This window comes from Prionailurus viverrinus, chromosome B1 (assembly GCF_022837055.1).
Source record: "Prionailurus viverrinus isolate Anna chromosome B1, UM_Priviv_1.0, whole genome shotgun sequence".
Classification (NCBI taxonomy): Eukaryota; Metazoa; Chordata; class Mammalia; order Carnivora; family Felidae; genus Prionailurus; species Prionailurus viverrinus.
In genome coordinates, this window is record NC_062564.1 from 110,685,730 (window position 1) to 110,700,534 (window position 14,805).

A 14,805-nucleotide genomic window follows, 5' to 3' on the forward strand; every position below is an offset into this window, starting at 1 on the left:
AAGATTGACATAAAATAATAAGCAAGTTAAATCAAATGTATGGACATTAGAGAACTGTTTACTTTCAGAATTTTTTTAATGTTTATTTATTTTTTAGAGAGAGAGAGAGTGTGAGTGAGTGAGTGAGGGGCAGAGAGAGGGGGATAGACAGGATCCAAAGCAGGTTCTGCACTCTCAGCGCAAAGCCCGATGAGAGGCTCAAACTCATGAACTACAAGACCATGACCTGAGCAGAAGTCAGACGCTTAACCAACTGCACTCCTACTCTCAAAATATTTAAAAAATGAATCTGAAAATCTTCATGGAAGAAAAGTATACTTTATTTCATTCCTTATTCTGATGAAATTTAGTTAGAAATTTTTGCCATTTTCACAAAAGAAGTATATTTACTCTTTCATTGTTAAAATGCTAAAAAATCTATTATTCTTGCTCTCCATAATTTCATAATTCTCATTACTCAATAAAAGATGAGAGGAACAATAAAGACTGTTCCTATAGAATTGGATATCAAATCCTGCAGCTTTGAGGTTAATTTGTATCATTCCCTTTTATTTGAAATGAACTTTGAGGTATATAATATTGTTTTTAAGAAATATTATATGAATCACAACCATTATTTTTCTATTCATTTGATAGTTTTTGTTGATTTTGCTTTTTAAATGGACTAAATAAGCATTCAGATATCTTAGGTAATGGAAATTCCTCCCTGCTATCAACCAAATTAGCTACAAATGATTTCTGACTATAGAGAAACAAGACACAAAATAATAATAGTAACTATCAATCCAAATCCCACACTTGTGGTAAAGATATTTTTGTGTCTACAGGATGCCAAATACTCATGTCAAAATGGAGGGAAACATGAATCTACAACCTGGCTGTTATTTTATAAAATGTCAAATTTTTATATTTTAGGAAATAATTGACTGGAAGTTTTTCATTTGTATCTTGATAGTTCCTGCCACCTAGACATATCCTGAATGTAAGTCTACCATTTAAGTTACAATTTCATTTCAGGAAAAGAACGTAGTGATTGCTGGTGAATCATTTTCAAATTATTTTTCTGATTTGCAAAAATAAACCAATTTATTGTCTGATACAGCCTCATCAACCGTCCATGAGGATGCTTCAGACTGTGACTCTTGGATCGACATGTGGCTCGTAGAAGCCCCTCAGAGAAACTCTTGCCTGGTTACCATGGAGGTAGGAAGCTCAGTTCACTTTTCTACAGGGGAATCAATGGAAGGGCTCCCCTCTTTGTTACTCTATTATCCTCAGAGAAATATTTCTAACTCAGTACCAATCTTCCCAAACTGCTGCTTTCAATACAATGTTTACAGCCAATATTGCTTTCAAAAACGTCTCTTAAACAACCACCAAAAATCACCTACAAAATTAAAGTTATTAAAACCAGCAATTAAGACATCAATTTATATGTTTCTAGTCTTGAGAAATTTCACCAACCAATTGGGCCTTTCTAAAAAAAATCTATGACCTAAGTCCCATGCACAGATATGGAACAAAAGAAATAATAAGACTAATTCAAATATATTCATATCTCAATAGGTACATTTGTTAACAAACAAGATTTTAATTTTACAAATACTCTAATACTACTAAATACCAAATGAATGCTCAAAACCTCTCTAGATCCACAGCTCAGTGATCATGAAAGGTTAGTCTACAAAGTCCCCTCAACTAAGTGAAAATCAATCTACACAGTCATTTGCCTTTGAATACTGGTTAATCTTTATAATATACTTTCAACAATAGAAGGCATCTCAGTAGCAATGGTCGAAAGACTACACACACACACACACACACACACACACACACACACACACTACTGAGAGACTTCTGAACTGAGTATTCTTGGTGATCAATGTGACTTACTTTGGTATGTGGAAAATAGATAATTTCATGTCAAGTACTGTTAAGACTTAGCAAGATAAAAGCAAATGCTTCGATAATAATATGCTCGGTATCACTATTGATTATATGCAATGTGGTTAAAAAAGTACAGGAAGAAAAGGGCAACTGCAATGAGATAAGAAGATAAAACAGTTGCAAAGAAACCTCCTTAAATTTCACTTTGCTAAACTCTAAGCAGAGAAATTTCATTAAGAGAAGGTCATATCTCTTACTGGCAAAAAGTTAACAGTAAAGCTAACTCAGTAAAATACATATTAAGGAGTTCTGTTTCATGCTCTACTCTAGTAAGCTATTTAAATAGTTTCACGGATTTAAAAAAAACATCAAATACATATTACATTAAAATTTTTGAATTATTCATTTGCCTTAATTATGGGAAAAGTCTCTAAAATCAATTTCCTAATAATGGAAATTCCAATCATTAGTACGAATTAGTGAGCATTTATTCTAACTGGGCAAAAAAGTAAAATAAATAAAAACAAGGTATATTTTGGTATAACCACAATACTGTACCTCGGTGGTCCTATTCACCATCATCTGAAGCAGTGTTGTGTGGGAAGAAGAGGGAAGATATTACACAGTGCAAAATTAAGTAAACGGTCAATCTGCTCACTGCAACTGGATACGCTGTTCCAAAATACATTCTACTGAGAAAAGACATCCATAATGCTATCCATACAATACAATTTTACCTTTCTAATTCCATTTCTTATTCCATACCTTTCTTATTCCATACCAATAGAATAAGTAAGCAGATTTCTAAAAAGCTGAACCCCATCTTTAAGAGATAATTATCTTAAATTTTGTTGTTATTATACCCAACAGCCGGTCCCCTTCTTTCTGAAATACCTCCGACGGTAATTTATCTCTTAGGATTACCGGAAGTAATTTTGCATTATCACCATGGCCTACTTCTGTATCATCCCCCAGGAGGAAGCTGGCAGCCGGAGAGTTCCTGTCCACAAATGTGTAAAGCTTTTACCTTGGATTGTACGTCAGCGTTGTGATCGTTCTGAAGCAGGAGTGCGGCAGATTTGGTGTCGTCTTTCCTCGCTGCGATATGCAGAGCCGGCAGCCTCACTTTCCCTTTGGTGTCATTCTCCAAGAGGATGGCCACTGCCTGGTTGTGTCCTTGCTGGAGTGCCACAGCTAGTGGCGTAAAGCCATCCTAGCAAAATAGAAGGAAAAACCCTCAATTAAATTTTGGAAGCATGGGATTCAACTGTAAGCAATGCCTCTAATGTTTAAAATAAGAATTAAGATGGAGAAGAAAAGCAAAGGGATTAAATATTCCTGTGAAGATTAAAGCAGATGATCAACTGTCCTATGCTGTACTATGGACTGGTTTCATCAGATTATTTTCCTAGCTTCTGTTCTAAATATTTTGAAAAACATCTGCATTCCCTAAAAAAGCATACTTCACATAAGGTGAACTTAAATGTATGTTTAGAATGGGAAAATAAAAATCGGAACCAACGTTAAGTATACAGGCTAATCAAAAGGAAAAAGTGGGAAGGGTTGGAATAAGAGAGACCAAGTCTGACTGAGAAGCAAAGATACAGTAGCTAAGACAGGGAAATAAATTCTGTAATTAAATATGCAGGCTTCTAAATGTCTCTGTATCGATTAGGGGAGAACAATAATAATTATCAATGGAATGGTCTATTACCAATTAATGTGGCAAATTTGGAACATAATGTAACCTAAAACTTTTTGATAAATAAGGCTAGTTCATTAATTTTATACTTCATTGAATTTTATGTTACTTAGATCATTTAGATACAATGTGCTAGGTAATGAAAAAACAGATTTTTAATTCTAAACTTGGCAACAAGTTAAAAAAAAATAAAACAATAGCACAGATCATCAAAGTTAAAGGAATTTTAGGGGTAGATGGATAACCATGCTTGTAAATTTGGAAACTATGTTTTCTTTCTAGAAACAAGTATTCAGTTAGTAGAAAAGTGACAAATAGAAAAAAATCTGTATATATCATATATATCCTAGGCTCTGTGTATTTTAAAACCTCCCTTACTCCACAAAAGCTTGAAAACAAGTCTCAGAAGTTTCCATTCATAGAAGAGATGAGGACAATAAGATTGTATATTAATGATTACATTTTAGAGACAACAGCAATTTACCATAATCTAACTACTCGACTTGTTTTCAATGATAACTTTTTTAAACTGTAGGGTTTTGAGAAAAAGTGATTTCCTATAGCACCACCACAAAAAGACTTGAATTTGTTTTAATAAGAATTGAATTTTAGATAAACACATTACTTAATAGAATGGAAGAATACAACATGTAGCATTGCAAAATGAAAAATAGTAGCCTAAATTTAGAACTTTGGCACAAATTAAGTTTTCTCTTCAGAAAGAAAGAACAGGTTCATTATCATATACATATTCGATTATCTCCTGCAACTCTGTGATAGTTTATATGAAAAGAGTATGAACTTTGTTTTTGTTTTTTTCTTAGAGACAAGGCATTTGCTGACAGTACAGAACCTAATGAAAAAGTTTTTAGCCTTCAATTTTGGTAATGTTCAGGAAGAAGGAGAGTTAAGAGTTATAAAATTAGTACTGGAGGGACAGAGAATTCCCCTAAAAGAATTTAACTTTCAATGTCTACCACATGGATTTCATTCTGTTCTATGCCTCATGAGGGAGGGGTGAATATTTGAAATGATTTTTTCAAGCGCCTCAACTAACTCCATGAAAAAGGAAACCCATATGAAAATTCAGTAGCTTCATTTTTCATCGTTTATTTACCAATGCTAATTGCTATAATTATGGGAAATTTCAAATATTCAAAGATTTATTTTCTTTGAAACATGAGTTTCATGGAAGTATTGAATAATCTCATGATTATCTGCTTTTTAAAGTGGTCACAATGTCTTGATTAGTAGTTAATTTTTACAAATTAGGGCTACTTTTGGGCACAGAGGAAATGTCTTCTTTAGGCATATTCACATGTGTGCACATGAGACTGTACAAGGTATCTGGCAATACAATATAAAAAATCAAACAGTAATCAGTCCTAAAGCCCTGGAAACATGGTAGGTTTTACAGAACAATAGACTAAAAGGGAATGTCCATATGCATGTTACTTGATAATCATTAGGGCCAGCAAAGGGGAGGGGGGAATTAATCAACTAAGCTTATATATGTCCATTCAGTCAGAAATTAATTCCAGTTATTTAAGTGATTAAAAATTTAAACAACAAGCATACACATGTCTAAGCTAAGCTTCAAACCTCATACGATTCACTCGCAAAAGCTGCATTTTGTGTAGAAATCAGAGAGGGTTTTCATTTTTTGAGAATCACAGTGCAACATGGCCTCTGCTGATGCAGTGTATATAAAGGGATATTTTTTGAACCAGACTGAAATGCTACAGAGAGCTACACCAAAGGAGCCTTGAGACAGCTATGAATACCAGCAAGCAGAATTTCTCTAAACCATACACTAGAAATAATAAATCTATCTGGTGACTAGAACTCTGGACTGTGATGGTTTCTTGGGGGAAGTGATTCTGCATTCAAGAAACTAAAATAAAACAGACACAGATTTCCTTATTTTGGTACATTTCTCAGTTGTCCTGATACAGAGATAGAGTCTCGCATAGTTACTCAAGATTTACCTGAAGATATTCATATGCTACTCATTGACATAATTAGTGTCTCGGGAAAAAAGAAAAAACAAAGGCCTCAAATCATAAAAATCACACTTTACCCACATGGTAAGAGTGGAAAATCTGTGTGTTAAATACAGAACTTGAAATCATTTTACATTGGGCAGTTGTGTTTTCCAGTCATAAACAAATAAGAAACATGGCCCCATTAATAGTGGTTTCTTGGGATTTTTTTTTTAAGTAATGAGAATAAGCTGTCAGAAAGTTATTGCAATTGGCTCCATAAAAAATTTTCTGCCAAAGGGACTGGAAATGGATTTAATAGATTATGATGATCTCTTCCCCCAGGGCAGGATAGAAAGGAATTCATGTTTATTTCACCTAAAGACTTAATCGTTCAGAAAGAAAGGAAGTCCTTAATAGACCTTAAAAGTTACCAACTTAGTTTCTGGAGGGCAAGCATCTATCAGTCATCTCTCACTCCAAGCCAGGAGTTTTAAAGTTCTATCAGTGGAGGCACAAAATATGAGAAAGGAAAAACACAGCCTGCATAATCTGGTTGAGAGGGGTGAGGAGTGGCATGACCCAGTGGAACTTTTTTCCCTTCTCTGTGTCACTCACTTCCAAGCTTTGGCCCCACGAGGCACCACCTCACAGTGGTGGTTTGGAGACAGTTTCTCCAAACTCAAGGGTTTCTGGAGGATCACTTAGAAATCGCAGTTCTAAGCAACCACTGAACTTGCTCCTTAACGTGCCTACGCAAAAATGAGAAAGAAAATAACAAAGCAAGTCTGTTTCTTGGAGGACATGCATAGTTTGAAAAGGAAAGTGATGTTCTAAACTGTCTAGATGTCCTGAATGTTTTGATACTAAATGGACTTTGAACATCCTATTTAGTTGTTGCTATAATCATAGTCATACAACTATATGCCATAATTTGCGCTTCAGAAAATGTGAACAGCTTTATTTTTGTCACACACTCCTCATAAAATTGTGCTAACACAAATACCTAGGAATAATTTCTGATCATTAAAAATTGTTCATTTAGAGAATTAAATTGGATCCTAACAGATACAATGGTGATGAAAAGAGATGGATAGGATTTACTGTAATCTGATTTTAAAATAGTATAAAAACTCCCAAAACCTAGAGAATGGCAAATTGATGGAAGCATGAGTTCATGTAAGAATAAGTTGACATGAATCCCAAATCAAGGCATAAACTCATTCAACTGTGTGCACTGGGTCCTTTGTTCACGGCCATCATTGTACATTACACAAGTAACATGAACACTCCTAGCATATTTTGTTATTTAAAAAACATTTTTTTTAATGTTTATTCTTTGAGAGAGAGAGAGAGAGCATGAGCAGGGGAGGGGCAGAGAGAGGGAGACAGAATCTGAAGCAGGCTCCAGGCTCTGAGCTGTCAGCACAGAGCCCGATCATGACCTGAGCCAAAGTCAGATGCTTAACTGACTGAGCCACCCAGGCGCCCCATGAACATTCTAGCATATTTTAGACAAGATAATGGAGATCCTTTGCAGCTGGATAAAAAGAATATGGACATTAAGATCAAAGAATTTGAACCTCTGGGTTGACAGTCTTACCTCAGTAGCAGTGCTCTGATTAGCTCCATTTTCAAGCAAATATTTTACAACATCAATGTGGTTCTCTTGGGCAGCCATGTATAAAGGAGTGAAGCCATTCTGAGGACAAACAATAAAAAAGACATCTTTAATCATTTGTAAAGTTTAAACCAGGGAAGAATACCAGAAAAGGAAAGAGAGAATACTACGAAGTAAACTTTTGAAATGATGATACATATAACACACCTTCACAATGTAGTATACATATATTTACTATTATAAAACTAGCTATAATCAAAGTGAACCAATTCCTACACATAATTCCTAAAAGAATGAGGACAAAGTGATACGGAAACAATATTTACCAAATTCCCTATCTTCATTTCAGTTCTAGAGATTTACATTTCCCATTACCTAACACTGTTGAAACTAAAGATATTTAGAATTTTAATATAATCCTATGGCATACATATAAATTCTCATTATATGTAGTGTATTTATAAAATAATATTTATATAGTATCTTCTGTACTTTTTTAATTAAATTTTTTAATGTTTATCTATTTCTTAGAGAGAGATAGAGTATGAGTTGGGGGGGGGGGCGGGCAGAGAGAAAGGGAGACGCAGAATCCAAAGCAGGCTCCAGGCTCCGAGCTGTCAGCACAGCACCTGATGTGGGGCTCAAACCCAACAACCGTGAGATCATGACCTGAACTGAAGCCGAAACCTTTAACCGACTGAGCCACCCAGATGCCCCCTCCTATACTTTTTAAAAAAAATGTTTATTGACTTATTTATGAGAGAGAGAGAGAGAAAGAGAGAGGCAGAGACACAGGGAGACAGAGAATCTCAAGCAGGCTCCACGGTGTCAGTGCAGAGCCTAATACGAGGCTCAAACTCACAAATGGTGAGATCATGACCTAAGCTAAAATCAAGAGTCTGAAGCTGAACCAACTGAGCCACCCAGGGACCCCTATCTTCTGTACTTTATTAAATCATAAACTATTTAAACAGGCCACCATTATCTTGAATGTATGCAGTTTAGTTAGCACTTTTAAAGGTATAAATTATTACTCATTCCAGAATAGGCTAGGAGTGATTGCACATCTGATTGAAAAGGTTTTTTAAAAAATCTAAATTTCAGTATTCTGATTGAAGTAATATGGTTTATACTGAACATCTTTCTATTATTTTTAAAGCCATTCTGAAATTCTATCATTCATTAACTCCCATATTCATGTATTCAGTTATTTACTAAATTCCAGCCACTGGTAGCTGGGACATCACTGGGATACACTGATAAATAAGACAGACATCTGCCTTCATGAAACATATACTATGGTAATATTATAACATTATTACATAGTCACAGTTAAAAGAATCACTGAAATTGTACAGCTTGAGTTTAAAATTACGTTTAAATTGGCAAATTTTCTTTTCATCAGATCCTTTGCAATAGGTAACACCGCATTAAAAAAAGACTTCGTAAAAAAATAGAAAACATGAGACACTACATAAACTCTTAAATCTAACAATTCTCTCAGAACAATGTCAGAGACTTACGCGTTGTTGATTCCCTGAAAAATTCTATGCATTAATGAGAATAAGCAAAAACAAGGGATTTTCAAAACCATAAAAGGAGAAAAAAACAACTGTTTTGAAAAATTCTTCTATATGCATCGTTTAAGTGTGGCAACATTATTTAAGATGGCCAAGATCTGGCAAAATATAAAAATACAGAATATGGAAGTAGAATAAGAAAAGAAATTTTAAATTTGATTACAAAAGAAAATCTGCAGACTTCAAAAGAGGAGGAAATTTTTAAACTAAGAAATATTGTCAAAGGAACGAATTGACAATTTTGTAGGATGCAGGAATAGCTTGCTAGTTGGATAGCATATTTTTTTTAAAACATAGCAAACAGGTGAAATCTTGGGTATTTTAAGAACACTGAAGAGGTGGCGGAAGGACGGAATTAGAGATTCAAAGGAAGGGAAAGCCAGTGAGTGTGGTTAAAAACAATGAGTGGGTGTGGAATGGGGCTCTTTCATGACAAGGAAAAGGCAGGATGCAAAGGAAAAAAAAAGACGAAACAGAACTTTTAATAGAGTAAAACACTTTGCTTACATGTTTTCCTCTGACAGAATCTTGGATGTAGATCAGGAGAAAGGGAGATAGACCGTGGTTGCCACATCAATAGGGGAAAAAAAAATGTACCATTCTTAGCCTCCCACCCTGGGTCCTGGGCTTTAGAGGGGGCCTCCTCTATTTGAACACGGTAGGGATCCAGAGGCCCAAAGGGACATGCCCATCCTGATCCTGCAGCTCTCCTGCTTCCAGACCACACATTAGGCATGAAGTTACCCATAATCCTTGACTAAGCAGCCCCCAGCATGGTTCCAGTGCTTGCTCAGACTTCTTTGGGTTCACTTTCCAAAAGGTCTGTGCCATGCACACCGTGTGACAGACTGACCAATGGCCCCCAAATATGTCCTCACTCTAATCTCTGGAAGTTGTAGATGTTACCTTATATGCCAAAAGGAACTTTACAGGTGTGATTAGGTTATGGATCTTGAGGTGGGGAGATTATCCTGGATTGTTCAGCTGGGTGTAACATAATCACAGGGTTTTTATAAGAAGGAGGCAGGAGGTCAGAGAGGAGAAAAGACACCATACTGCTGGCTTTGAAAATGGAAGAAGGGGACGTGATCCAAAGAGATTTTTACTTAGAGCCTCCAGAAAGAACCAGCAGGGGCAGCACCTTGGTTTTAGTCCTAAGCCTAATCTCAGACTTCTAAAATTATAAAATAACAAATCTGTGTTATTTTAAGTCACTGAATTTGTGGCAATTTGTTACAGCAGCAACAGGAATCTAATAGACACCCCAGGAGCTGTTTGCTAGGGAAGGTCAGAGTAGTAGGTGCGGGTCAGGGTGTTCACACTTTTACACATGATGCTCTATGGGGAGGATGGATCCAGGGATGGGCCAAGAAGAGGAACCCGCTGTAGGCCAGGGTTTAGAATCAGCACCACCCCCGCCCCCACCCCGCCACCAGCCACAATCCTGTATGGAACTCCAAGGTTTCTGAGAAGTCTAAATTTGGACCTGTCATATTGTTATAAGGATATATTTATCAAGATAGGAAGATAGGAGATACTTATTTAAAGTTAACTTGATATATAGCTTTTAATTTAAAAAGTATATTGTAGGGGCACCCGGATGGCTCAGTCTGTTAAGCATCTGACTCTTGATTTTAGCTCAGCTCATGATTGCACGGTTCATGAGATCAAGCCCCAAGTTGGGCTCTGTACTTACAGCACGGAGCATGCTTGCGATTCTCTCTCTCCTCTCTCCCTGCCCCTCTGCCCACTCATGCTTTCTCTCTCTCTCTCAAAATAAATAATAAACTTTAAAAAAAAAAGTATATTGTAAGCGGGCCTCTTTTGCATTCATGCCCTGGGCTCTGCAAGTATTAATAGTGGGTTAGTGGTAGAGAAAGAAAAGGGGGGAATATCAGTATATAGCATATAGGGGAGGGGAGAAAGGGCAGTCACAAACATTCAGGATCTTGATTAGAGTACATCATGAATCCCATTTGTGCCTGGTGCCACCGCCTCAGCATGCAAGGGCTTTCAGCAGTATAGGGGATACAGATATGAAGAACAATAACAATAAAAATAATTTATTGAGGGGCGCCTGGGTGGCGCAGTCGGTTGAGCGTCCGACTTCAGCCAGGTCACGATCTCGCGGTCCGTGAGTTCGAGCCCCGCGTCGGGCTCTGGGCTGATGGCTCAGAGCCTGGAGCCTGTTTCCGATTCTGTCTCCCTCTCTCTCTGCCCCTCCCCCGTTCATGCTCTGTCTCTCTCTGTCCCAAAAATAAATAATAAAAAAAAAAATAATAATAATTTACTGAACTCCTGCTATATGCTATTCACTATGAGAGATGATTTCGATGTCACCTCTAATTACTGTGATCATGTATGTGTTTGTTTGTCTGGGACACAGACAGTTTATGTCTAAGTTTATGTATGTTACCCTGGAGTAATAATTAATAGTGTCTCAGTTTGAATGACACATTAAATGGGCTAATACTATCTCTAATACTTAAAATATTGCTGCAACATTGGTACTGCCATATCCTTTTTTTTTTTTAAAGTAAACTCTACATCCAAAGTAGGGCTCAAACTCATGACCTCAAGATCAAGAGTCCCATGCTCCACCAACTGAGCCACCCAGGCATCCCTCTTCACCCCACTTGAACTGAGGCAGCTGAGGCTCAGACAGTTGGGTAACTTGGCCAAAATCTCACAGCTAATAAGTGAAGTGAAAGTGTCTCTGCTGAACTGGAGTCTCCATGGGTGAAGCCAAAGCACCTGCAATTTTTAAAAAGCTCAGTTTTTGAAATTACCTGAAGATATTGTTATCGGTGATGCAGAGCAAATGAATGGTTTAGGGCAGGAAGGGCCGTGATCACATCTGCGTTTCAGAGCGTCCACTCTGGTGAACACTGAGTGGACCACACCCACTGTGGTTTGGGGTGGTGGAAGACACGAATGAAAGTACGGGGTTAATCAGATTTTGTAGTATTTGCGATAGTACATTTAAAAGATGAAGGAAGCCTGAGCCAAAACAACATCTTGGCTAGGCGAGGGAGGGAGGGAGCTATTTACTGTTACAAATATGTGAAGTAAGAAAGCAATAAAGATTTACTACAGGTCCTAAAGACGTGGGAAATTATCCTTCCCTAACTTCCTGATACTACTTAACAAGAAATACTCCGCCAGAAAATGTGAAACATGCCTCTGGGTAATTGGGACAGGGCACTGCAGCCTTTTAACAGCACTGTGAATTTTACAGGAAAGCTTTTATCTCTGCATATAAATAGATTAATAACACAGGATTACTGGCCTGTGTCCATGCTTCCAGGTGCTTTCCAATGTATTATGTCTCCATGCCTTTCTAAAATAGTATGGCTGCAGGTAGGTATAAAAGTATATGTATTTTCTTCTTGTTGGTATAAAAAAGTCAAAGAGATCCACAACCTGGACTGATACTAGGAGGATGCTAACACGCACCAAATTATCAGCTGTTATGATAATTAACAGCGTGACCAGTAGGTGCCTCTACCAACCAGTTATTAAATATTTTAACATTATTCGTCTCCATTGCCACTCATGTATATTTATTCAACAAAAATGTGTTGGGTGACTCTTTACTGCCAGGCATTGTGTTTGGCATAGTGATTCAGAGAAAGGCAAAGTTCCTATTAATTAGGAGCTCACAGTCCAGAGACTGAGATGGGCAAGTGAGGAAACTGCTATGTTACAGTTCAGTGAACACATATAGAATTTGTTTCTCTAAGAAAGAAAGAAAGAAAGAAAGAAAGAAAGAAAGAAAGAAAGAAAGAAAGAAAGAAGTTACATGAGAGATATAAAGAGAACACAGAAGAGCACAGAACTAAACTGGGTAAGGAAATCATATCCAAAGGAAGTCACTGGAAGTGATACTTTGGTAGACAAGGGGAGTGATTTGGTTTGAACTGAATCACGAAAGCTGAAGTTAGGCATAGACGCAGGAAAGGGACTTCAAACAGCGGAAACCCCATGAGAAAACACTGAACATCTAAGGATCTGCAAATAACTCAATGTGGCTAGCAGCAGGAGGAGGCTGACACAGGCAGGAATCAGTTCCCATGTGTCATGCTAAGGAGTCTGAATTTTATTCAGAAGACTTGGGAATCACGGTTTTAAGCTGGGGTTTGGCACGATCACATTTCCATTTTAAAGAGATTCATTTGGGGCACCTGGGTGGCTCAGTGGGTTAAGCATCCCACTCTTGATTTTGGCTTAGGTCGTGATCTCACAGTTCGTGAGTTCAAGCCCTGAGTCTGCAAGAGCCTGCCTGGGATTCTCTCTCCCCTTCTTTCTCTGCCCCTCCCCTGCTCGTGTGCACATTCACTCTCTCTCTCTCAAAATAAATAAACTTAAAAAAAAGAAAGATTAATTTACCAGGATTGAGGAGGATGAATTGGAAAATGGCCAGAGTATAGTCTGGAAAAGTAGTAATAAGGTTTTTACAATAATCCAGCTGAGAAATGAGGATTAGGAATATTAATATGACTTTGATATTTTAAAATGTAATTTAGTATTTATGTATTTATATTCCACTTAAAGATTGATCATATTGAATAATATTTCTCATATTGCTGAGGTTATAACAGTCTCTTAAATCCAGAAATTATGCTGTTTCAAGAATTCAAACCCTTGTAATATTACAAAAAATGTTTTCCTGTTTTTATTAGTGATATAACTACAACCCAGTAATCAGATTTCAGCTGCTGGTGAGAATTTCTTTAGGTAATTGGATTATCTGGGAAAATTGAATGAACATGAGCTATTTATGTATCTACCTATTAAATGTAGATTTATTGAAGCCTCTCAGAACATTTTTAAAATAAGTAGATCTATTGATATTTGTATATCATTTCAAAGCAATTATACAGAGACAAATAATGTCAGTATGCAAAGCAAGAAATGATTTAGAATCAATGATTCGGACAAGGACCAAAATAAAAAAAATTCTAAGAACTATCATCATTAGCAATTTTTAAGATCTTAACTTTTCAGACTTAATTCTATCACCACATATAACCTTATTCTCTCCTTACACAAATGGAGATTCATCAATTGGATGACTTGAAAGATTGATCATATCAAATTACTCTAATATTAACTGGAGTCAATGTTACTATTCAATTCAGAGGGTCTTTTTATAACACCAGGTTTAGTCCACAGTTTGTTACTTAGGCACTTAGATGAGATGTCTTGAGAGTAATGAATATGCATATAGTATTGTTTATGTCCTCATGAACAGAAAATATAACAGAGTTCACAGAATACACATATATAGGACCATCTGTAGCTCAATACATATTATTGAGCAAATACATACTAATATATATATATATATATATATATATATATATATATATATATGGTTGGCTCAATACATACTAATTTCCAAAGAAGCACAAAAAAAGTGCTATCAGATCACTAAAGAGTGAGCAATTAGTACCATGAAAAAAAGTACTTTTGGCTCAAGCACATAGATCTGAGAAGAAATTAGGAGGCCTTAATGAAATCAAGAGAGTAGATCTACAGAAAAGAAAATGTTATTTGCTATTCTTTTCTGGTTTCATTTTCCCCATCTCTCAAGAAATGTGGTGTTTGTATGAGAATTCTCGGTGCATTTGCTGTAGGTACACATTTCACTTGGGGAATTCTGTTCCCTGAGCCTAATAACAAATCTAGTGAATAGTAAAAGAACAGTAAGCAAAATTACCAAAGATGAGTAAAAGCCAATGCAAGAATGCATCTTGAAAAAATGTTTTACAGGTTTAAAAATTCTTTTTTAAAAAAATTTATATATATTTATGTATGTTTAAAAAAATTTTAAATTCTTAACCAGACAGATAACAAAGAAAACTGAAATTCACATCACTACCTAGCTAAAGATATACTTTAGGTGATTTCATGGATCAAGCATAAGCTAAAAGAGTGGACAGTGATTATGGAAATTTCAAATGGTGTATCTCTGAACGCTAGTCATTGTTATTTTACCTGTTTTAACTCTTGGTCTTATGCAGCTAAACT

General features: G+C 36.3%; 1 protein-coding gene across 11 annotated transcripts in view; it reads right to left on the reverse strand.

Annotated features, from left to right (window-relative positions):
- Positions 1-14,805, reverse strand: part of ANK2 (ankyrin 2) — a 273,390-nt gene that overhangs the window by 137,119 nt on the left and 121,466 nt on the right. For 10 of the 11 annotated variants that reach the window (XM_047855596.1, XM_047855606.1, XM_047855600.1 and 7 more), the window contains exons 5-6: positions 7,175-7,273; positions 2,915-3,100 (exon numbers count right to left, since the gene is read on the reverse strand). In XM_047855596.1, the coding sequence (XP_047711552.1) occupies positions 2,915-3,100; positions 7,175-7,273 (285 nt within the window). Of the gene's footprint in view, positions 1-2,445; positions 2,470-2,914; positions 3,101-7,174; positions 7,274-14,805 lie in introns of all 11 variants that reach the window. The other variant, XM_047855597.1, reaches the window with a different exon arrangement.